Source organism: Sorex fumeus, unplaced genomic scaffold, assembly GCF_029834395.1.
Source record: "Sorex fumeus unplaced genomic scaffold, SorFum_2.1 ptg000081l, whole genome shotgun sequence".
Lineage (NCBI taxonomy): Eukaryota > Metazoa > Chordata > Mammalia > Eulipotyphla > Soricidae > Sorex > Sorex fumeus.
Window position 1 is genome coordinate 13,053,261 of NW_026606138.1, and position 23,330 is coordinate 13,076,590.

Below are 23,330 nucleotides of genomic sequence, written 5' to 3' on the forward strand. Positions count from 1 at the left end.
CTTTAAATGAAAAAGGAGACAGAGTAGTTGACAAAATGAGGGAGAGGGGGGCTTCAAACCATCAAGTGAAATAAAATATAATGCTCTAAGTGTGGGTAGAGAAGCCCTGTCAGATGCTTTTGGCTTGCAGCCTGATGAAGACTTTGACAGCGCTGCACATGGAAATGATCTTGAAGTGCTGCCATTTCATTCTTTGCTGAATATAGCCAATTTAAACCGCTCGCATTTCTTGACATCCCTACTCTGGCATATCTGAGTCAGCATCTTGTTGCTGCAGCAACTTAATTAAATTTGCCAGTTTGTGCCACAAGGACAGACAAGTTCTCATATTCAGAGAGACAGCTGTGAAGCTGTATTGTTAGGAGTTGAGGACACAATACTGTGAGGCTTGAATAGCTCTCAAGACATTTTCTAGTAAGAAATCAATTTGCTGTAATACATTTCTTCCAAGATCAGCAGTTAATATTCATTTTGTTCACCTAAAATATGCTTATTTTTATACAGTTACTGAAGAAACTTTAGTAGCTATGTACATCTTTTTTTACTCTGTATTCAGAGCCAAAAAGAGTATCCTTATTTTAACTTCCAAAATTCGTTTTCCACTTACCCAGTTCTTTGATTGGCTTTTCATCTGTAGTTTAGTTCTAAGTGACCAGTCTCAATATTGAGTTTTATTTAGGGGCCCCTAACTCATTCAACCATTACTGAGTATTTACCTTCTTGAGTATCATAAAAATACCTCTAAACAAATTGGTGGTAGTTTTGAGTAGAGCTTGGGCTGGAGCGATAGCACAGCGGGTAGGGCGTTCGCCTTACAAGCGGCCAACTATGGCCGACCCGAGTTCGATTCCTCCGCCCCTCTCGGAGAGCCCGGCAAGCTACCGAGAGTATTCGATATGCCAGACACAGTAACAACAAAGTCTCCAATGGAGACGTTACTGGGCCCGCTCGAGCAAATCGATGATCAACGGGAGGGGCCTTTACCTTTGAGTAGAGCTTAACTTACCCTTTGTCCAGACACAGATCTAGTGTGTTGACTGTGAATCTTATAGGGTGGGACCCGCCAGCTTTTCATTCAGGTATTTATTAGAAAGAAGATACCTCCTTTACTAGTTTGTATTAAAGTTTGAAGCCAGTAACCACATACAGACTACTGTACTAGTGAGATACCAGATAAACAGAAAAGAAATAAGGGTGGACTGAAGAAAAGTAAAACAAGCTATCTAAACTAATCATAGAGAAAGAGGATTTGTATTTGTATCTTAGAGGAAGCTTGAAGGGATCATTGAAAGTTGTGCAGGTACTGACCACTTTACAGGTTATCTACTATTTCTCATGTTTAGATGCCTTTGATTTGCTCTCTTTGGTGAAAACCCAGATTCTCCCACAGGCTTCTAAAATGTACTGAGACCATCAGTACTATAGGACTAGTAATCACTGCTCTGAATATTTCTTGTCCCCTTTCTCCCTGGCCTCGTTGGTCACTGTAGAGTCCTGAGGTTTACTGGTCACCTGTGTTTATATATGTACCTACTTTCCCTTTTACTATTTGATTGTACGGTTAGTGAAGTGACTGTGTCCTATACTCTGCCTCATCTAGGTGTATCTCCTCCCTAGCACATGGTCACCCACTGAACATCAGTGGATGGAGGAGTGCAGAGTGAATCCCCAGATGTTCTCTTTCTCCTTTGTTTCCTGTCTTATTCCTTGTTAAATTTGTAACCAAGTTACAGGGAATAATTATAATGGTGAAATCAGAGTAGTGGAGACCTATGAGTGTACAGTATCTTAAACTGTGTTAAAGACATAGGTCAGAGCACATAAATAACAGGAGAAGGGGCAGGGTATGGGCATCATAAGACCAGAAACGCAGCTCAACACTCAGCACCATGTGGATCTGAGCATCTATTTGCTCTATTCCTGTACATTAATTGAGATGATAAGATGACTTCTAAATTTTATTTTTTGATTCTTGGGCCAAATCTAGCAGTGCTAAGAGCTTACTCTTCCTGGCTCTGTTCTCAAGGATCACACCTGGTGGGGCTTGGAGGACCATTTGGGATGCCCGGTATTCAAACCTGAGTAGACTGTGTGCAAGCCAGCATCTTACCCATTGAACTGCTGCTCTGACCTCTGAGATGATTTTTTAAAATCATTTCATGAACAAATACGAAAACAGGTTGGCTGGCTACTCACCACTACTCTGTCTTCAAGTCCATTTCATTATCAGTATGCCAAGATTGTGCTTTTGTCCCTTATAGAGATTGTGTCCCTTGCAGATAATGCCATACACTCAGCCATGTACATAAGTAATAGAGGATCATGCAACTTTTCTAATACTACTGTTGCTTCCAGAAAATATGGTACACAGTGTTGAAATTTTTTCTTTAAAATTTTGAGATAATTAAAGCAGAGGAAACTGAATAGTTAGAATCTCAGTGAATTTGTTAACTCCAACTTTGTGACCTAATTATAACCTACTTCGTGGCCTCTGTTCACCCTATTACCTGGTATTTTACTGAAGAAGCATTAAAACAACCTGTATTCTAATAAAATATAAGTACTGTACCTCTCTGTATAATTGGCAAGAGTGTTTTACCCCTCTTCAATAAAGAGGATAAGCTTCTAAACTAAACAACCTGTCTAAGGATATGCCTCATCCTCTCCATCAGTTACAGGAAGGTGAGCTTGTAAAGGGCTGCTACCCTACAGAATACTTAATTTGCACCAAATGGCTAGCCATTAAAATGCAGGTGCCAGAGTTAAATAATCCCAAATTTACTGTTTTAATCACACTGTATTCTCCCTGGTGATTGAAAATCATGAAGTTCCATGATAGTAATCTTCAAGTGAAAAGCGTATATTTGTAAATTGTATTTTTTTTTTCCAGACGTATAGGAGAAAATTTGAATGCCTCAGCAAGTTCTGTAGAAAATGAGCCGGCAGTTAGTTCAGCAACTCAAGCAAAGAAAAAAGTTAAAACCACAGTTGGAATGGTACTTCTTCCCAAACCACGAGTCCCTTACCCTCGTTTCTCTCATTTCTCACAGAGGGAGCAGAGGGCTTATGTGGACTTGTTGGTTAAGTATGCAAAAATTCCTACAAATTCCAAAGCTGCTGGAATAAATAAAAATGATTACATGCAGTTCTTGGTATGTATACTGTTCTTCAGTTTTAGTAAAAAATACAAAGTCAGGAAATATTTTAATTTGCTTTTATGTTTTAAGGTGTAATCATACTAACAAAAATGAAAAATAAGGAATTTAATTGATGATGCGGTCATGGTTTAATTCTTTTGTTGCTTCTACAGTTTCACTCCAGTTTAAGTGCTGAAACTAGAACTCTGTGTAACTACTGAATCAGTTCTACTTATTTGTTTGTTACTTCAGGTTCCAGATTCTTGATTATATAAATAGTGCCGTGCTGAGTATCTGTTTTTGCAAATTCTTCGTATATATGTTTGAGATAAATTATTTAAAATAAAGCCTAGATCAAAATCTGTTTCTAAGGTTTTTATTTGCAGTTTCACTGGGCATATTGTGCAAAAGTTTAAAACAATTTATGCCACTATTTGATGAAATTAAAAAGAAATCTTCATTATTGCTAGACATTTTTCTTTTCGCCATAATTTGATATGGGAAAATTGGTGATCCTTATTTTTCAGTCTATTAATTTTGCCATGACTACTAATAAAAATATGCTTTCTTCCACATGAATATAAGCCACTTCTATTTCATTTGTAATTTGTCACAGTATTGTTTGCTCACTTTTCCTTGGAAGTGTTTTTTTAAATATTAAGCATTTTATTTAATAGCCTTATTCATAAACTGAATTATACTTTTAAACTTTTGATTTTCTATTTGGTGTTTTTAATGACAAGGGTGTTAATGTTAGTAGTGCTTATTTAGTTTTTATGTTTTCCTACACACTTTCATTATTCCTAAATTTAATTATTAAAAAATGATTTTTTTTAACTAAGCTTCTTATTCTAAGGCATGTCTATTTTTCTTTTTTAAAAAAAATCAGGATATGAAAAAACTTGTGAACCAAGAAGTTACTGAATTCCTAAAGTTTTTGCAGAATTCTGCTAAGAAATGTGCCCAGGATTATGATATGCTCTCCGACGATGCTCGTCTTTTCACAGAGGTAAAGAAGCCCCATTCATGGATTCTGCCAGCAGTGATATCTGAGGAGCAGTGCTGTGAAATACACTGCTGTGCAAGAATCCTATACAAAGGTCCATTTAGACTATATGCAGCGTTTCCTAGTTTTGCCCCCGCCCCCCCCCCACCTTCCCCTTTCCCTTTGTTGTTAACCGCAGTCACTGGGACGCACTTACCTGGTTGTGATCCTTGTTGGACACTTAGGTTTAGGTTGTGATGTTTACCAGGGGTCATGTGCTTGACTGCGGTGCTCCCTCACTCCGGGAGCTTGTGATTCCCCACTGGCAGTGCTAGCAGGGTCACACTCATCATGAGGCCTGTGCTGGGGATCTTAGAGGCAGGCAGGACCTTCTCCACAAAGCTATCCCAGGCCCTACTGGAAGTTTTCCCTGTGTGTTTGTGTGTGGTGGTGGTGGTGGTGGTGGTGGTTGTTATTTTGTTTTTGGTATGTGTATGTGTGGTGGTGGTGGTGGTGATTATTTTGTTTTGGGGCCATACCTGGCTGTACTCGGGGCTTACTCCTGGCTCTGCCCTCAGGGATTACTCCTGTTGGGCTCTGGAGACCATATGGGGGGCTGGAAAGTGAATCTGGGTCTGCTCTGTGCAAGGCAAACCCCATCCCCACTGTACTGGCTCCAGCCCGTCGCAGTGTGTATTTCAGTTGTGAGAATAGCCCTCGAGAGCAGGACTGTAGTGATCAGATTAAAGGTAAAGGTAAGGTAAAGGCCCTCCCGTTGATCGTCGATTTGCTCGAGCGGGCCCAGTAACGTCTCCATTGGAGACTTTGGTGTTACTGTGTCTGGCATATCAAATATGTCACGGGGAGCTTGCCAGGCTCTGCCGTGCGGGCGAGATACTCTCGGTAGCTTGCCGCATTCTCCGAGAGGGGTGGAGGAAGTGATCAGATTAATCCAACAAAACTGTATTTGGAAGCTCTAGCTTGCTTTGGTAGTTTGGTCTGATGCCTTGATTGCCCTTGGGAGAGAATACATCAGGGTGGAGACCACTGATCCAGAACCCAGCTTTTCTTAGACCTGTCCAAAGCCATTCAGGGAGGGGATGCTCCTCCCAGCGCTGCTCAGCCAGCCGAGTGCTAGCTTAGGCCAAGGTCTGCGATTCAGTGAAATTCTAATCTGACTGTTCCGACTCGGCACAGATCACACAAGTTGAGGAAGGCCCAGTCCTGCAGGACGCGCCCCACTCAGCAGTTGCCAGTCCTGGGTTGTCACTTGTATTTCAGACTCGGAGCAGATAAAGAGTTCCTGGAACCATGTGTCTACTTCAGCAATTTGCTAGAATGGTCGACAGAAATGAGGAAAGTGTTTCTTGTAGGATTTGTAGCTTTCTACAGGGAATGCTACTCAGAAACAGCCAGGGGGATGAGAGGTGCCATAGCCCTTCAGGATTGTCCTTCAGACAGTGGTCAACTTGCTGTTTCAAAGCCATCAAACAGTATCTTCCAGTCCAGCTCCTTGAAGGAGCCATCACTGTTCCCTGTCTTGGAATTTGCTCTGAGAACCCCACACAAGTGGAGCCACACATGTAGTTCTATGACTGGCTTGTTTTCGTGTAGTTCTGTGTCTTTGGGGTCCCTCTGTTTTGGTAGCTTTGTCAGAACCCCATTCATCTGCTGTAAGGGGGAGTAAGTCTCCCACTGCCTGCATGTGGGCTGTTCGTGGCCATTCACTCATTGATGGACACTTGGGTGCTTCCACTTCAGGGCTGTTGTGATTAGTCTAGTTGTGAATATATGTGTGTGGATGCCTGTTCACGTTTCTGCGTTTCAAGCCTCCATTCTGTGTGTCTAACTTCCAACTCTCTGCCCCTCTAAGAATTAGGGGTATCTTTTTCCTTTACACGCCTGACTTCTCCTGGGCACACTGTTCTGCTCTATGTATTTTCACTGTGTCGGGCTGGTTTCTACCTTTATGGCTATGGCAGATTCTTCTTTCTGTTTTGTCAGGGGGGGAGGTGCTCCCAGTCAGTGCCCTCCAGGCAATTCTCAGTCCTTGGCATCTCCATGGGAGGGCCTAAGGTGTGCTACTTCTGGGGCCTCCCAGGCGATGAGCTCTCATGCTGCACCTGAAGGTGTAGGGACCATGTGGTCTGAATGGAACCCAGCATGTGCCCATTCTTCTTGATTTTACCAGGCCAGCAGTGCACAGAAATTATTAATTGTAGTTTATCCAGAATCTAGTATTACTTGGGTGGGATTGACCCATATGATATCGATCAAACAGGGCACTCTCCTGGCAGTGCTTGAAGGACTCGATGGGGTGGCAGTCTGTGTGCAAGGCAAGTGCCCTGCCCACTGTACTAGTTCTCCGGCCCTTCATTTTTTAAATTTTAAAACATGATAAGAGTTTTTCCCTTTCTGGGAGAGTAAAATGTAGCATTTAGTCATTTTCACTTTTTTTGTAATATAGAGGTGTGTTATTTGGGGGAGGTCCAGGGCACACCAAGTGGTGCTCAGGACTTAGTTTTGACTTGTGCCTGAGAGTCCTAGTAGTGCTCAGACAGCCATCGGGTGCCTGGAACCAAACCCGGGGGGGGGGGGGGGCAGCTGTCTACAGCCAACCCCCTGCACACTATCAGGTAATGACAGATACATGATGTGTAATGTGTGTGCTGTGATTTTGTTGTATTGAGTGTTCAAGGCATTTGGAGGATTAATAGTGTTTAATAAAGTCGGTGATAGCATCTCTTAACCTTATTCAGTGTAAAAAAAAAAGAAGCTCTTTGGGGTTGCTCCTTCCCCTTTGGTGATTCTTGGGGGAACTTGTGGGTGCCATTCAAGATGATGCCCTAACTCCTGTACTCACTCTCTGGCCCCTATTTCTCTTTCCATAGTTGCTGAATTAAATGAAATTCCACTTAAAAGCACTGTGTCTCCATTAGACAGATGCCTGGAACTAGCTAACTAGAATACTCTCTGTGCCACCTAGTTCACATATACTGTTTTTCTTTATGTGATAAAATTCTTTTAATGACTACCTTAGATGGGGATGTCAGAGAAACAATTAGTAAGAAATAAACTCTTATGTAGGTATGAGTTCATAGGTATTAAAACTCTTCCATAATTTCAAGTAATACCCTTAGTTTAATATCAAAGTTAGCATTGTAAAGGGTGGATGGAAGAGAAAATGTTAATGTTAGTATGCAGTATCAAAGAAGGGAAGGAGGGGATGTAAAATTATAGAGGAAAGGATATTCTGAAGTTGATTTATAACTCACATATCTTTAGAGGTAACTGGAAAGATCTTAGCTATATGACAAAGATGTTCATTGCTAAGAGCTATTGCAGCCTAAAATGAATCCTGAAAGATTCAGATTAGGTTTGTTGACAGACTAAGGAAAACTGGGTTTGTTTTATTTTTCTGTGTGAGATAGAACAAGTGAAGCCTGTGCTCTGCCACTGAGCCACATCTCTGGCTCCAAAGAGGGATCTTAGAACAGGGTCTTAAACCTCTCCCACTTTCCATATGATCCCTGGTACATTTACTGATGAATTTGTTTCAAAACAAATTTTTCAAAAGAACCTCCTCCGGTCCCCACATTCCGTTACCGAGTATGAGAAGCTTGGTTTTAGAAGGAAACACTCATCATTTGAATGAGTTCTAACATTTCTCCTTTATGTTTTAGATTGTAGGTTAGAATAGCCTATAAAATGACCTGCTTCTGTAACTCATTGTGCTTTGGAATCTTTTAGGGATATTAAGCTTACTTATGCTCATTCAAGTTACTGCTTTTATTATTATTATTATTATTATTATTATTATTATTATTTATTGAATCACCGTGAGAGCATTTACAAAGCTTTCGGGTTTAAATCTTGGCCATGCAATGATGAAACATTTGTCCCTTCACCAGTGCACATCTTCTACCACCAAAAACCCTAGTATACCCCCCATCCCACACCCTCCCGCTACCTGTATGGCAGACAATTTCTACACCACTCTCTCTACTTTGATTACATTCAATATTTTGACACCAGACCCACCATTATTATTTGGAATTTTACCCCAACACTCAGATCTGCCGAAAAGGCAACATTAGGCAATTTGTTTTCTATTGCTGGTTATGAATAGCATATGATGTCACGACTGCAGCCATGTGATTTTGGAATTCTGAAATCTTAATAGTTAAATCTGGAGAGATTTCTGCCAAAAGCCACTGGGTTCCGAGATTTGTTTCTGAGTCTCTGGGATCATGGCTTAAGCAGCTTGTTGAGTAGCAAGAGGGCCCATTCGTGGGTGGCGACCCAGGGGTCTCCTTGGGGCGGGGGAGGGAAGGGCTGGCTCCACCCTTATCCCATGAGACTCCTCCTCACTTTGGGCCCCTACCTGGCTGGCTGTTGTAAGTTATTAATATTTCTAAGTAGTTGGAGAGAAGTAGATGGTAGACCCTGAGCCGCCAGGGGAAACAGGTGGTGGGTGGGCACCTTTTCCCACCTGGGGGGCAGGGTGGGGGACTGGTAACCTAATGCGGAGTTTGGACGCGTTTCTGCCAAAAGCCACTGGGTTTCAAGATTTTTTTTTTTGCTTTTTGGGTCACACCTGGCAATGCACAGGGGTTACTCCTGGCTCTGCACTCAGGAATTACCCCTGGCAGTGCTCAGGGGACCATATGGGATGCTGGGAATCGAACCTGGGTTGGCTGCGTGTAAGGCAAACACCCTACCTGCTGTGCTATTGCTCCAGCCCTCGAGATTTTTTTTTTTGAGTCTCTCATGTTACTGCTTTTATTGAAGTAGATAGTGTATTGAAATTTATATGTGGATTTATTTCTTTCACGTTTTCTTGGTTACAAACAGTTTCTTCATAATTTAATTTCAAACATACTGCTAATTTTAATTTTAGTATTACTACCAATATTTTGAGAAATTAGGCTAATAAGAATTGTTGCAAAAATAGAGTTAAATAGGGGATATATAGAATGCCTGTCTGATTTGAAATTTAATTAATGAAATACGGCTAATATTTGAAATGAATAAGTACATAGTCATATGTCTCAGTTGTTTTTGTTACATTAGAGATATATAATTCAAATGAATTTCTCTTAATTCTTCTAGCAAATTTTACGAGCTTGTATTGAGCAAGTGAAAAAGTACCCAGAATTCTATACTCTGCATGAAGTCACCAGTTTAATGGGATTTTTCCCATTCAGATTGGAGATGGGATTAAAGTTAGAAAAAACACTTCTTGCATTGGTAAGGTTTACTGTATAAAAGTATATGCTTTTAAAAAGAAAAAAAAAGTTATTTCATTTTGCCTGAATTACCATCTATTTCATGTACTCATTTTATATTTAAAATAAATTTTGAGCAGTAATGTTGTAGAACTTTTAAAATATACATTACACATTTGTCCCTTTTTATTTTATAAATGGCAGTGTTTAGTATTTGTAAAAGTTCCACTACCATATTTATTTCTTAGTATTTTTAATTTTTGTCTTAATGTTTCTGAATTCAAGCAGGAGGCTTTTTAAAAAAATTTTGAGGGATTTTATTTAGAATTATGTAGGAAGTAGGTATAGAGAAGAATCATACAGAAAGTGAGTAAAAAGACACTTATAGGCTCTGCTATACTCTACTATGACTTGTACTACATAAGATGACAGAATTTAAAGTGGAAGTGGAATTTTCGTGGCATTGGATTCCTTTTCAAAAAACAAATGTGATTGTCAAGCAAAATCATCAACGTTTTTAGTTGAAGAAAGCTCTAAGTTTGGCATCTGCATTTAGAAAAGTAAAACATTTAGGTTAAGAATTTTACATGTCTTTTTACTTGGGGGAAAAAAACCAAGATTTTTGTAATGATACTTTTTTCTTTTTTTTTAATTTCTGGTTTAAGGGCAGTGTAAAGTTTGTAAAGACCGTGTTTTCCTCAATGCCTGCAAAACTGCATCTCTCAAAAGACAATATGTCTGCCATTGAAACACCAGAGCAAACAGCTGCAGCAATGCATGATGTAAGTAAGAAGATAATTTCTCAGCTTCTTCAGTGATCTTTTGTACTTAGTATAAAGCAACTCTGAATTTCTCATTTTATTCTTTAGCCAAGAAAAATTTTTTTTAACAGATACAGTCAGTTAACAAATTGTGTGTTGTTTTTCAGGATATTAGTAATGATCCAAATGCAGAGAAGCTTGTTTCAAGATACCACCCTCATGTAGCTTTAACTAGTCAGTCATTGTTTACTTTATTAAATAATCATGGACCAGACTACAAGGAGCAATGGGAAATTCCAGTGTGTATTCAGCTAATACCTGTTGCAGGTTTGTGATTTGCCTTGTCAATACTCTCGAGAGAAGTTAGTATGTTTGAAATGTCTAAGCATAGGTGGTGGTTTGTCAAATGCCAAAATCTGAATTTTGATTTAAGAAGGCTCTAAATTTGACATTTACACTCAGTAGGGGCTGGAGCGGGTAGGGCGTTTGCCCTGCACTCGGTCGACCCGGGTTCGATTCCTCCGCCCCTCTTGGAGAGTCAGCAAGCTACCGAGAGTATCCCCACCCGCATGGCAGAGCCTGGCAAGCTCCCCATGGCATATTCGATATGCCAAAACCAGTAACAACAAGTCTCACAATGGAGACGTTACTGGTGCCTACTCGAGCAAATCAGTGAGCGACAGGAAGACAGTGCTACAGTGCTATACTCAGTAGAAATTTCTAACAGTATTACTGTAGAATTTAACATTCACAAATGTGTTATTAGATCTACAAAACTTGTATTTTTGGGGGGGGAGTGGTGAGGGTAGAGAAATAGTGGTGGTACAGGGTGACCAACAATACACAGAAGGTCAGTTAACTACACAATACTGTGAATACACAATGCACAATCACTGAACTGAAGGATATGTAAGACTCTATTAGATAACCCAAATATGTGAGTTACCAAGACTGATTTGTCTTGCTTCGGTTCAGAATAAAAATATGTCTATGCTTATAAATGTGCAAGACACTCTCTGATAGATTTCTACTAAAATTATTATTGCCACATAAATTCCTCTGCAAAAAATTACTGTTTTATATTTAGTATTTTTTCATATCTATCAGAATTAATATGTAGCAACATATAATAATAAAAGACTATGTCTAATGAAACAAAACTACACATTTAGAGTTAAATATAGTATCTTCTTTGCTCTAAAAGTTTCAGCACTTTTTGAAAGTAGAACCCGTTGAGAACTGAGTAATAAATACAGTAAAAATATAAAGTGTATTTAGGGAGTCCTTTTTAAAGCATGTTTTTCTTAACAGTCAGATTCTCTTGTCCTTATATCTTTTTTGTTTGTTTTGCCATCTAATTTATTTATATTTTCCAGTTTTTCCCTTACACTTTATATCAACACTGTGGTTTACAAACTTGTTCGTGATGATTTATTATAGTCATGCAGTATTCCTACATTACACCTTCCCTCAACCATTGTTTCCAGTTTTCTCAACCACCTCTTAATTAAGCCTGTCCCCATAGCAGGACCTCAGTAATTTATTTTAGATTGCTTGTATTCAATAATTTGCTGAGAGAATGATCTAGATTGCTTATATTCAATAATTTGCTGAGAGAATGATCAAAAAATATCCCTTTAAAGAAAGTGAGTGAAGATTGTTGTATCTCACCATGGTGCCATTAAGTTCTTATAAGAGATGACTAAAATGTTGTTACAGGTTATGCTTTCTGTGTTTATGTTTTGTTAATCGAGAATGGTCTCCTGTGTTATGTCCATTCAGTCTAGTGTGCTACTAGTACTTTATCAGTGTTGTAGTCTGAGATGTTGCATGGCCGCAAAAGCTTCAGGTAGTCCAAAATTTTTAACGGTGATAGAGCTGGAGTTAAATTTTGAACTGGGCAGCAGCTTTGGGGTGTGTGTGTGCATGACTGCTGGGGTTTCCGGAAGTACAGGGAAATGGTAGGAGGTAGCCCATCCTGACTGCATGAAAGCCTAGAGATTTCAGTCACAAAACCTGCATGCCAGACTTTTTCAGCAGATTAATTTCTGAATGAGGCTCGTCCTGAGCAGTGGGGCCTGGCAGGAGCGTAGCGGCAGTTGTGGAGTGTGGGGGCTTGGGGCTGCCAGGACTCTGCTTTAGCAGGTCCCGGGCTGACCTGCCCCCTCCGGGTGCCCTGGACAGCTCAGCCTTGCACAGGCATTCAGGAGGATCCTCTGAATTGACCTTATATCTCTAAGGAATGTTAAAGATACCATAGTTCAAGGAGGGCAGAAGTATGGCACATTTGCTATTCTGTCCTCTAGTGATTTTTCTGCCATTCTTTTAAAAGATACATGATAAAAATTAATCACCCATTCCCTCTGTTTTAAGGTTCTAAACCAGTTAAAGTTATTTATATTAACTCCCCACTTCCACGAAAGAAAATGACAATGAGAGAGAGAAATCAGATCTTCCATGAAGTTCCGTTAAAATTCATGATGTCCAAAAACACATCTGTTCCAGTCTCTGCGGTATTTATGGACAAACCTGAAGATTATGTATCTGAGTTGGATGTATGTAATGTTTTCTTCTTTTTCTCTAGAGAATGTACCTGTTTATTCTTTTGAAGCATTAATTTTTATTGCAAATGTCTGCATTAAAAATAGAGCCTTTAGATGGGAACTTAAGAATGAACTCCAGGTTATACTGCCGACTTTGGGCAACTAATTTTACTTCCATCAGCTTCACTTTTCTTTCAATAAAAGAGACTTCACAATGTTAGATGATAGTTAACTTTGATAGTAGATGTGAAATGCTGCCTGTGTGTGCACTAAAACTCACTGATGGTGGTAATCATGGTAATGACTTTGATTAGTCACATAGTTTAGGACTTTCATGTATAAAAAGGAACAGGTGAGTTTGATGCAAAAAGGTATTTGGTCAAAGTGTTCGTTCTTTTTAATATGCTTAATAGCTGTGTGATTTTAGGCATATTATACAGTTCACCTATGTCTAGTTTGCTCCTCAGTAACATGCGTGACAGGATTAAATAAGTACATAAAACGCTTTTAGAGCAGTGTTTAACAGTCTATGGATATTAACTTTTATCATTTTGAATATTTTAAATATGTCCCATGTTTTTTCAGTGCAAGGCATTGTGTTTTTTCAAAACTTTATTCTTCAGATATTTTTTGAGCAGATAAGTTCTGTGCATTGATACAGCAGGCAATAAAATCGTTTATTTTCGTTTGGTGTTTACGTGAGTGCAGATAATAAAATAATAACAAAAACACAATTAGTGGGCCAGAGAGATGGCTCAGTGAGCTGTGTCAGCATGTAGGCGGCCTGGGTTCAGTCCCTGGCACAGTCTTGACCCCTGAGACTGCCAGGACTCTCAAGCACTTCTGGGTGTGTCCTTCCCCATACCAGCCACCCCCCCCCCCCCAATCCATACAATTACTGATATATGCTGTATAGGAAAGAGTGAATAGTTAAGGAGAGATGGAGATAGGACTAATTTAGATTCATAATCAAGAAAAAGAAGTATGGAAAGGGGCCAGAGAGATAGTATAATGGGTAAGGCACTTGCCTTAGTATGCAGCTGAACCCAGTTTGACAGCATCCCAAATCTTCCCCCAAGCCCCTCCAGGGAACTCTTCTGAGTATAGAGCTGGGAGGAAGCCCTGACACAGAGGGTTATAATGAAAGAATGAAATAGAAATAGAAATTTGAATAAAATAAGAAAATTTTAACAGCCAAATTTTTTTATCTGTTTTTAAAAACATACTTTAAGGATGTTCCCTTTTGCTTTCATACTTAATGTTTCTACTGTACCTTTCAATATCTTTATGATATGGTTATGAAGTACTTCCAATTTTTCTGGAGTTCTGTGTACTTCCAGATTAGTAGAAATTCTGCTTGTGTCACAAGTATACTCCATTTCCTGAATGGTTGTATTACAACTTGGCAAATATGTCTGTTTCATGACTATTTCAATGGTAAAGTAAGATTAAATAAATTTTAAGACTTGATTTATCTCAGACTTGATTGGGTATTTAACATAACATTGTGATGTGTAGAGACATGAAGACAGGTGACCTGGAATTGTTGCTAACGGTTTATCCCCGAAAAATTGTTTTAAAGATGTCTTGTGAAGTTAATGAGAGCCGGAAAATTGAGACCCTTGAGAATTTGGATCTGGATTTTAATGATGATGTCACCGAACTTGAGACTTTTGGAGTGACCACTACCAAACCGTCTCAGTCACCAAGCCCAAAATGCACTAACACGGCGCCCAGCAGTGCAGACGCTGCCACAGCGCCCACCGCAGCTACCATGGCCCCCACTGCAGCACCCGCTGCTGTGGCTCCAGGTGTGCCAGACGGTTCAGCCAACTCGAGGCGTTTATCTCAGATCTTGCTGGAGCAGCTGCAGAAGGAGAAACAGCTGGTGACTGGTGTGGATGGTGGTTCTGAAGAGAGTCAAGAGAAAGATGGGTCAGGGTTTGCCGCCTCCGGTGAAAAGGCAGCAAGTTCTGACAGAGTTTTGATGCAGGATTGTGATTCCAAAGCTTCAGAGTTAGAAAGCTCTATGGAAATTGAAACTACTAACAAAAGCCATGTGGTTGCTGACCAGGCTTGTGCCCAAGAGAGACTCGGTGTTCCAGAGCACACAGACAGTTCAAAGGAAAAGACCCTCACATCAAACACGGCGAAACCTGAAGGTGTTGCTTGCAGTAGTGATACAGATGAAGATTGTTTAGTCATTGACACAGAGTGTCAGAACACTAGCATTGGAAAGACAACCAATGCAGACTCTAATTTAAATTCTAAATCAGTGAGTCCAAATTCTTCCACAGCACAGTCTTCCCTAGGAAACCAGACAGACTCTACTTGTCCTGAGGAATCTTGTGTTTTAAAAAAACCTATCAAACGAGTCTATAAAAAATTTGACCCAGTTGGAGAAATCTTAAAAATGCAGGATGAACTCTTAAAACCAATATCCAGAAAAGTACCTGAATTGCCTTTAATGAATTTGGAGAATTCTCAGCAGCCTCCTTCTGAACAGCCCTGTACTCCTTCAGACACCTCAGCTTGGCCAAAAGCTTCCTGGCCTTCTGCATTTCAGAAGCCAAAAGGACGTAAGTAAATCAAAGCGTTTCAATAGAGGCTGTGTTGCCTTGTTTCTCATCCTTAATTTTCTTCACTTTCTCATTTTCTCTTTGTTGTGCTTTGTTTTATATTTTATTTTTGGTGCAGGAGGCAGGGGAGGGGCACATCCAGCAAAGCTCGTGGGTTACTCCTGACCCTGCACTCAGAAAATCACTTCTGGTGGTTCTTGGGGGATCATAGGGGATGCTGGGGATGGGACTCAGGTCAGTTGCATACAAGGCAACTATCTCTGCTGTACTATCTCTCCATCCCCATTTTATGATTCTTATGTAGTCACTGGTAATTTTCAGCCTACAGTATTTTTACTTAAACAACCTCTCTCTCTCTATCTCTCTCTGTCTACACACACACACACACACACACACACTCATTGGTAGATGGATTTTGTAATCTATGTGTGTCCAGCAGGTACAAGGACTGCTAAACTTAGGTCAGATGGTTTGCCAAATGGGGGGGGGGGGGGAGGAAGTATAAGAAATAAGCTTAAATATTTATTAGTCCAAATATTTTTACTCTTGGCTTGAGACTACTCTTATGCTTTGTTACTTTAGAATGAAGATTTTAATCAGCTTTGCCTTAATTCGAATAACAGTACTTTTTTTAAGTTCTTGCTTCCTCTCACTTCATAAACGGTGTCACTGGTGGTACTTTGCCTAGGGTTAATTAAAAGGAAGCAAACTTGGTGCAGCATTTGGTGCATTTCCATTGACAGCAAACAAATGCCAAAGGTGACAGTGCCTGGGTCAGCTCAAAGAAAATAGCATTGATGGATGTTTAAGAATAGAAAATTGAATGATTTTTATCTTGTGATGAATAAAGGGCAAATATGAGGTAAAAAAATAATTGAAGTATATTTATGTTTAAAGGATTGCCATATGAACTTCAAGATTATGTTGAAGATACTTCGGAATATGTAGCCCCTCAGGAAGGAAATTTTGTTTACAAGTTGTTCAGCCTGCAGGACCTGCTGTTGCTTGTGCGATGCAGTGTCCAGAGAATAGAGACCAGGCCACGTTCCAAAAAACGAAAGAAAATCAGAAGAGTAAGTTGCTTGGGAAGCTGGGACTCGTTGACATAGTAATCAGCACTTATTTAATGTTACATTATTTTGAAATTTACTTTTATTCTTGATCACTGTTGGAGTACTATTTACAGATTGAGTTTGTTGGGTTTATTTAAAATAAAATACAGAAAATATTTTAAATAAGGGCAGGGGAGGGAAAACGAACAGTGTTCAGTTAAATGAAAGAGTGAAGAGTGCCAGGATGTTTATTTTTTTTTTTGGTGGGGGGGACATACAGGGGGCACACCCACCAATGCTCAAGGCTTACTCCTGCTTCGATGCTCAGGGATCACTCGTAGCAAACTGGGGGACCATATGGGGTGCCAGAGATTAAACCCATACAAAGTCAGGACTTACTCCTGGTTCTGTAGTCAGGTCAGTCCAGGTGGGGATCTGGACATATGGGGTACTGGGGATCAATTTGGAGTCAGCCTTGTGCATAGCAAGTTCCTTAACCCAGGATTGTCTTTCTGACCCCTGAATTTAAGAGGATTTTTGGTTTTAGTTTTTTCCATATTTCACCACATATTCATAATTTCTGTTTGTTGTGAAGGTTGTTTGTCCCCCCCCCCCCCCCACGCCCAGCAATTCAGCACTTGTGTTTTTAAAAACTTCATATAATGGTTGCTCTCCTTTTTTTTGCTTTTTCAAGAAAATCGACATAAAAATGTGTGACAATTCTGCAGTCAGACACAGTAACCAAGTAAATAAGAACAATTTGATATTATCTCAGCCAACTTTCTTGGGTGCTGTAGTCAAACATAACTGGAAAATTTGAGTCCAGGTATTTGAAATCCATAATGTCATTCTGTAACCAGAAGAAAGGATCCTGAGGTATTTGGATGTTAAGAAAGAATGGACTGGGCGACAAGAATGAAATATTAGGACCAGAATGATTGTGACAGGTGGAGTGCTTGCCTTGCCACCAGTGTGACTGACCTGACTGAACCCCATAAGAAGTCACCCCTGAGATCAGAGCCAGGACTAAGCCCCAAACATGGCTGGATATGGCCTCAAAGCCAAAAAGAAAAAAAGAAAGAAATAATAATTGAATCTGTTTAGGAATGCATGTAAACCTTTATAAGGTTTGATGTAAAAAATTAGAAGATGAAAATCATGGAACATTTTTACTTGGAGATAATAGGAGCTACCAATCTAATAAGAAAAGAAGTAGGCAATTTAGATTTTACATAGAAGATGTTTGTAAAGTGAAAGTAATTTTCACTCTAATTTTGGGATACTAAAATAAATAATTCAGGGATTTCTTTCCTCTGGCTTCCTGGAGATGGCAGTAGAATACATAGAGAAATAAAAACCAGATTTAGGGTTTGCTTTTATACATATGGTGAAACTATCAAGGAAAATCCCCTCAAATATTTTTCACAGAAAAGAAATTTTAATGTTAAGAAACTTGGAAATAACTGGGTCCAGAGAGATAGCACGGCAGGTAGGGTGCTTCCACTGCATGCAGCCAGCCTGGGTCTGATCCCTGGTGACCTTCGTAGGCCCCTGAGCAACACCAGGAGGAAGCCCTGAGCACAGAGCCAGGAGTAAGTCCTGAACACAACCAGGTGTGCTCAAAAACATTTGGGCTGTTGAGTCCAGTTATTTGAAATGTATAATGTCATTCTATAACCAGAAGAAAGGATCCTGAGGCATTTGAATGTTAAGAAAGAATCGACTGGACACAAGAATGAAATGGACAAGAGAAAAAAAAAGGAAACTTTAAAATAACTTTTATCCAGTTATACTTCATAAAGGGAGTACCTGAGGGTGTATATTTAGAGCAGAGAAGGGACCACTGTGACTGTGTTGGTTGGAAATGATCGCTCTGGACAAGAACTGAGTGCTGAAAGGAGGTAAAACGATGTACGTGATAACCTTTCAGTGACATTATCGCAAACCACGTGGGGCGGAAGGAGCGCGGTGTAGAGAGAGAGAGAGAATCTGTCATGGAGGCAGGCTCTGGGCTGGGCAGCTGGGCACATTGGTGTTGGGAAATGTACTGGTGAAGGATCGCCTGTTGAAACATTGCTAAGACCAAAACCCAATCATGAACACCTCAATAACTATAAAAAGAAAAACAGGGCGTTTTTCTTAGTTACCTTTTCATTAGCTCTGCTGTAAACTCTGTCCTTGAGTCTTTGAGTTTGTTTCTGACTCTTAGGGGCCGTCATTTCTTTATTTGCTCTTAAGTTAGAGGCAGCTGTAAGTCATATGCAAATGACCAATTTCTAAAGAATTATTATACAATTAAGGCATGTTTAGCAGTAATATTATTTTAATTATACCTGATTTGTTTTAATCAGATATGACTCTCCAGAGGGTCTTAGTACTTAAAAGTTTGATCCTAGGAATGCCAACTATTCAAAATGCAAAACCAGTTCTTTACCCGAGATTATGCATTTTAAGAAGATAACCAGTGTATTCTTGTGCACATTTGAAATTTCAGCAGCTCCTCTTTCTCATGAGAGAGAGAACTTAATCTCTGAGCATAGTAGGCTTTACATGAGAGAGTCCAGGGTTCAGTCCCTAATACGACAGCATTCTAACACAATACAACACACCACAGTGGAAGTTTTACTAGATTTCTGTTTACTAGATTATTAGATTTCTGTTTACTACCATCATTGTGCCAAGACCACGGGATTTCCCATTTTTTGAAAATCAAGGAATCTGAAAATTTTCTGAAGTATTTTCAAGTGCATTAAGTAGTATAGCTTTTTATGATTTCAGAAATACGACTGTTCATCTTACGTAGCATTCCCTAAGTCAGGCTGGCCCCTGCATGGGGAAGTGAGGGGCAGAGTTTGCTTGGTCATAAGTAAGCTAGCACAAGTGTGCTCTGTGACCACACGAGCCTGTGCTTCCTTCCATTCCTTCTGCTGGACAAGAAATGGACATGGCCTTTCTGTGAAGGTCCCGACCAAGAACTCTGAAGGGGTTTGCTGTCAGGTGTGAAACCTTTAAATGTATGCAGATAATGCCTTCCACAGATCTTGGATTCAGTCCTCTTTCACTGGATGATGGAAACAAGAATCTCTGCTAATTTGAACCTGAGACAGTATGACTGATGTTTGGACGGAAGCTTGAGTGCTTTTTGCCCCAGTAGAGAATAACTAATACATAGTCAATAACTTACATATGCATCGAGCTTTGGAACATTGGGCAGTAAGGAATCATACATTCTCTCCCCCAGATTCTGATGTCTGTCACATTTTCCAACAGATAAAATGTGTGCTTAGGTTTGGTGATGCGTTGAATTTTAGGACTGGTTTTCAGTGTTGGGTGAAGAGGTGTTTGATCTCTTAATCCAATCTCCTGTTGTACCCACCTACCAAGGGTTCTCTATTCGTGAGGCCCAAATGTATTCATCTTTCTGTCTGAATCCCATTGAATTTGAGAGGATGAAATAAGATGACTGGAAATCATTTTCAAAGTGGCAGAGCTATCTAGGCAAATGTATTTGCTACTAACAGTAAATTGAGCTTTGAAAAGACATAACCTTCTGTTGCAGCAATTTCCAGTTTACGTACTACCAAAAGTGGAGTATCAAGCTTGTTACGGAGTTGAAGCTCTGACTGAAAGTGAACTTTGTCGCTTGTGGACTGAAAGTTTACTACATTCCAACTGCTCATTCTATGTTGGTGAGTCAGACATACTGTCATTTGTGTTACCCATTTAATTCTCTTGTATATGCTTTTAAATAGGATTGTGAATAACTTCATTCTGTATACTTTGTGGGGTTTTATTTGGGGGTGGGAGGGGCAGTTATGTTTAGGACCACACCCGGTAGTGCTCAGGGAACCCATCTGCAGTGCTGGGATTGGACCTGGGTTGGCTGTGTGCATGGCTGTACCATCTGTTCTCTGGCCCTCATCTTTTACTCTTTCAATTTAATCCTGCTTTCAAACACCATCGCGACTCCAGAGTTCTGTGATGGGCTGGGGCTTTGAATTTCACCTTTCACTTTTCACCTTTCGCCTTTGATGTCAGGGGTTTGAATTTCCACCATTCTCTTTCAGTTTAATTATACATGAATATTTAACTTTATATTTTAAGGTTTCTTTTTTGTAATTTTGGTACCATGATTCTCAATTCTTAACAGCTATAGTAATAGTTAATGGTAATCTAAGCATCCTGTGTTTCTGTACCAGAAAGTCCTTGCCCCTTCGCTTCTCTCTTGGGGTACCATTCCCTGCTGCCCCATCCCTGCTGCCCCATCCCTCAGCAGAACTCACTTCTACAGGTGGCTCTCAGGGTCTGTGACCATTCGCTCTGGAGCTACTTCATCTCAGTACATCCAAGTCACCTAAAAGCTTTACATTTTAATGTGACAGGGAGTGTGCATTTGCTTTCTTTGATGACTGCTGAGAAGCATGTTGGATAGTGGTGGATTTCTTTAGTTTGAATTTGTGTTTTTGTCGGGGGGGGGCAGGTATATAGTGAGTGAAATGCTAATTTAGAAGCATAGATTTGAGAGGATTTTTAAGTGTTGTATTACTCTTAAGAACTTCACATCAGGAAAAGAATATAAAAGGAAAGGCTGCTGCATGTGTTTTTATTATATTTTATTATAAAGGGCTTCCCGTTGTTCGTCGATTTGCTCGAGTGGGCCCAGTAACGTCTCCATCATGAGACTTGTTGTTACTGTGTTTGGCATATCGAATACGTCACAGGGAGCTTGCCAGGCTCTGCCATGCGGACGAGATACTCTCGGTAGCTTGCTGGGCTCTCCGAGAGCCCGGCAAGCTATTTTATTATAATTTATGATAATAGGATAGTAAGCAGAAAGTAAGGAGTCCGCTTGTGAGGCAGGAGAGATAATAAGGGCAAACATGCTTCTCATGCTGCTGATCCCTGCTTGGTCTCTAGCACCACTCTGTCCCCTGAGCACCACTGGGTGGCCCAGGCAGTCCTCGCCTTGGGGTCTGAGCAGCACCATAGCCGCTAGCCTGAACCTGGAACCGCTGGCCTAACTGACCAAGAGAGACCTTGGACCTCCTGAGCCCTGAAAACACAAAGTCAGTTTGCCATATATATTGACTGAGTGAGACAGCCGCGCGACACCTTATTATGACATCTTATTATCTCATTCTTTCTTTGAACAAACTGGCAGGCTACTGAATGTTGCCTGCCCACACGGCAGAGTCTGGCAAACTCCCCGTGGCGTACCCAATATGCCATATACCAGTAACAATGATGGGTCTCATTCTCCTAAAGAGCCCTGAATATAATCTCAGGGCTAGGATGAAGGAGATGTTACTGGGGCCTGCTCGAGGCAATCGACGAATAACAGGATGATTTGTGATTTGTGATTGACTGAGTAGAGTTCATTATATCCTATCAGATATGACAGTAGAGAAATATGGGAACTCTCTGCTTAATCTCTGTATTTTGTGATTTTATAATAATTAAACCTAATATAATTCAGATGGTGGTCTTGGTTCTATAGGAGGGTGTTATCATAGGTAAGAATTAAGGAGCTATGTTTAAATTACATAGGCTGTCTCACTTCAGAAGCATTTATTATTGCCCATTCACATCCAAATAGCAGGCTGATCAGAAATTATTTTTACTTTTTAATGCTTTGCTATATGTGTGTTTTATTATAGACTTAAAAGTGGTAGTGAGGTTCTTTGCAGATATTCTGAAATACTTGAACCTCCCTCCAGAATACCAGTCTTTCTCCCTGCCCTACTCTGCTTCTTCCCAGTTCCAAAGTAGAGCTTGTGGAATTATTATTTAGAGGCATTTATTTTTTTCTAATTTTAGTTTATATTGCAGCTATTGGTCACCAACCAAATTATATATTGCATGATACAGTAAAGTACTCTCAAATTCTGCCTAAAGTTGCTGTATGTATATGCTTCATGTGTATAAAATAATAGCAGAATATGTCTTTCATTGCTAATTGTGTATGACTTTAGAGAATTTATCAGTCCCTTGTTTTAGTGTGCTTTTAATTTTTGTTTTAAGAACTCTTCTGTATCATCAATGGCCTTCCATGTTTTCGTCAAACTTCTAGACTAATAGCTATTTCTTAATACAAAAACGTACCATTTAACTGCATCATTGCCTGTAGTTGGCCTTATCAGTTTGTTGGGTAATATCTCGTTCTTTTCATTTGCTTTCCTTTAGTCATTACAAGATTACACTCTTCAGTGTCATTAATCATTCAGTGTTCAGTTGTGTATTCAAGCCCCTTGCCCATTTTTCTTTCGTCAGGATTTTTGTCTGATGACTCTCTTTTGCTCTTAAATAAACAAATGTTTTTTCTTCTACCTTTTGCTTTTCAGCTTCTTGGTATTGTCATTTGAACTTAATTAAGAACAGTTTATCACTGTTTCTATAATAGGCAGTGTTTTCCTTGTCCTTCTGAAATAATCCCTGAAACCTGGGCATGAAGACCGTACCTCACAACATTTTCTACAAGTTCTATCATTATATTTTTTTTTTAATTAGGACACTATGATTTACAAAGTTTTTCAGGTGTGCTTACAGTGTTCTAATTCCAATCTCTTCAGAGTTCACTTCCCTCCACCAATGTGTGTATTTTTAAATAGGTATAAATTTAATTTGAATTTACACTTTTATTTTTTTTTATGTAGGAGTACTGCTATTTATTCAGCCACTGATTAGCTGATTGAATTGTGCATGAACTCCACCTTAACTTTTTTTTTCATTTTTTATAATTTTATTTATTGAATCACCGTGAGAGCAGTTACAAAGCTTTCGGGTCTAAGTCTCGGTCATACAATGAAGCGCCCGTACCTTCACCAGTGCCCATTCTCCACACCCAAAAATTCCAGTATATCCCCATCCCACACCCTCCCCCAACCTGTGGGGCAGATGATTTCCACATTACTCTCTCTCTACTTTGATTACATTCAGTATTTTGACACCAGCCCCACCATTATTATTTGAGATTTTACCCCAACACTCAGATCTGCTGAAAGGGCAACAGTAGATAATTTGTTTTCTATTGCTGGTTATGAATAAC

At 39.8% G+C, this 23,330-nt stretch overlaps 1 protein-coding gene across 6 annotated transcripts in view; it reads left to right on the forward strand.

Annotated features, from left to right (window-relative positions):
• The window catches only part of ICE2 (interactor of little elongation complex ELL subunit 2), a 54,053-nt gene that overhangs the window by 10,815 nt on the left and 19,908 nt on the right, over nt 1-23,330 (forward strand). For 5 of the 6 annotated variants that reach the window (XM_056130820.1, XM_056130819.1, XM_056130821.1 and 2 more), the window contains 9 exons: nt 2,891-3,152; nt 4,027-4,146; nt 9,235-9,372; nt 10,016-10,132; nt 10,279-10,438; nt 12,485-12,666; nt 14,237-15,233; nt 16,131-16,306; nt 19,845-19,974. In XM_056130820.1, the coding sequence (XP_055986795.1) occupies nt 2,891-3,152; nt 4,027-4,146; nt 9,235-9,372; nt 10,016-10,132; nt 10,279-10,438; nt 12,485-12,666; nt 14,237-15,233; nt 16,131-16,306; nt 19,845-19,974 (2,282 nt within the window). The remainder of the gene's footprint in view (nt 1-2,890; nt 3,153-4,026; nt 4,147-9,234; nt 9,373-10,015; nt 10,133-10,278; nt 10,439-12,484; nt 12,667-14,236; nt 15,234-16,130; nt 16,307-19,844; nt 19,975-23,330) is intronic. The other variant, XM_056130824.1, reaches the window with a different exon arrangement.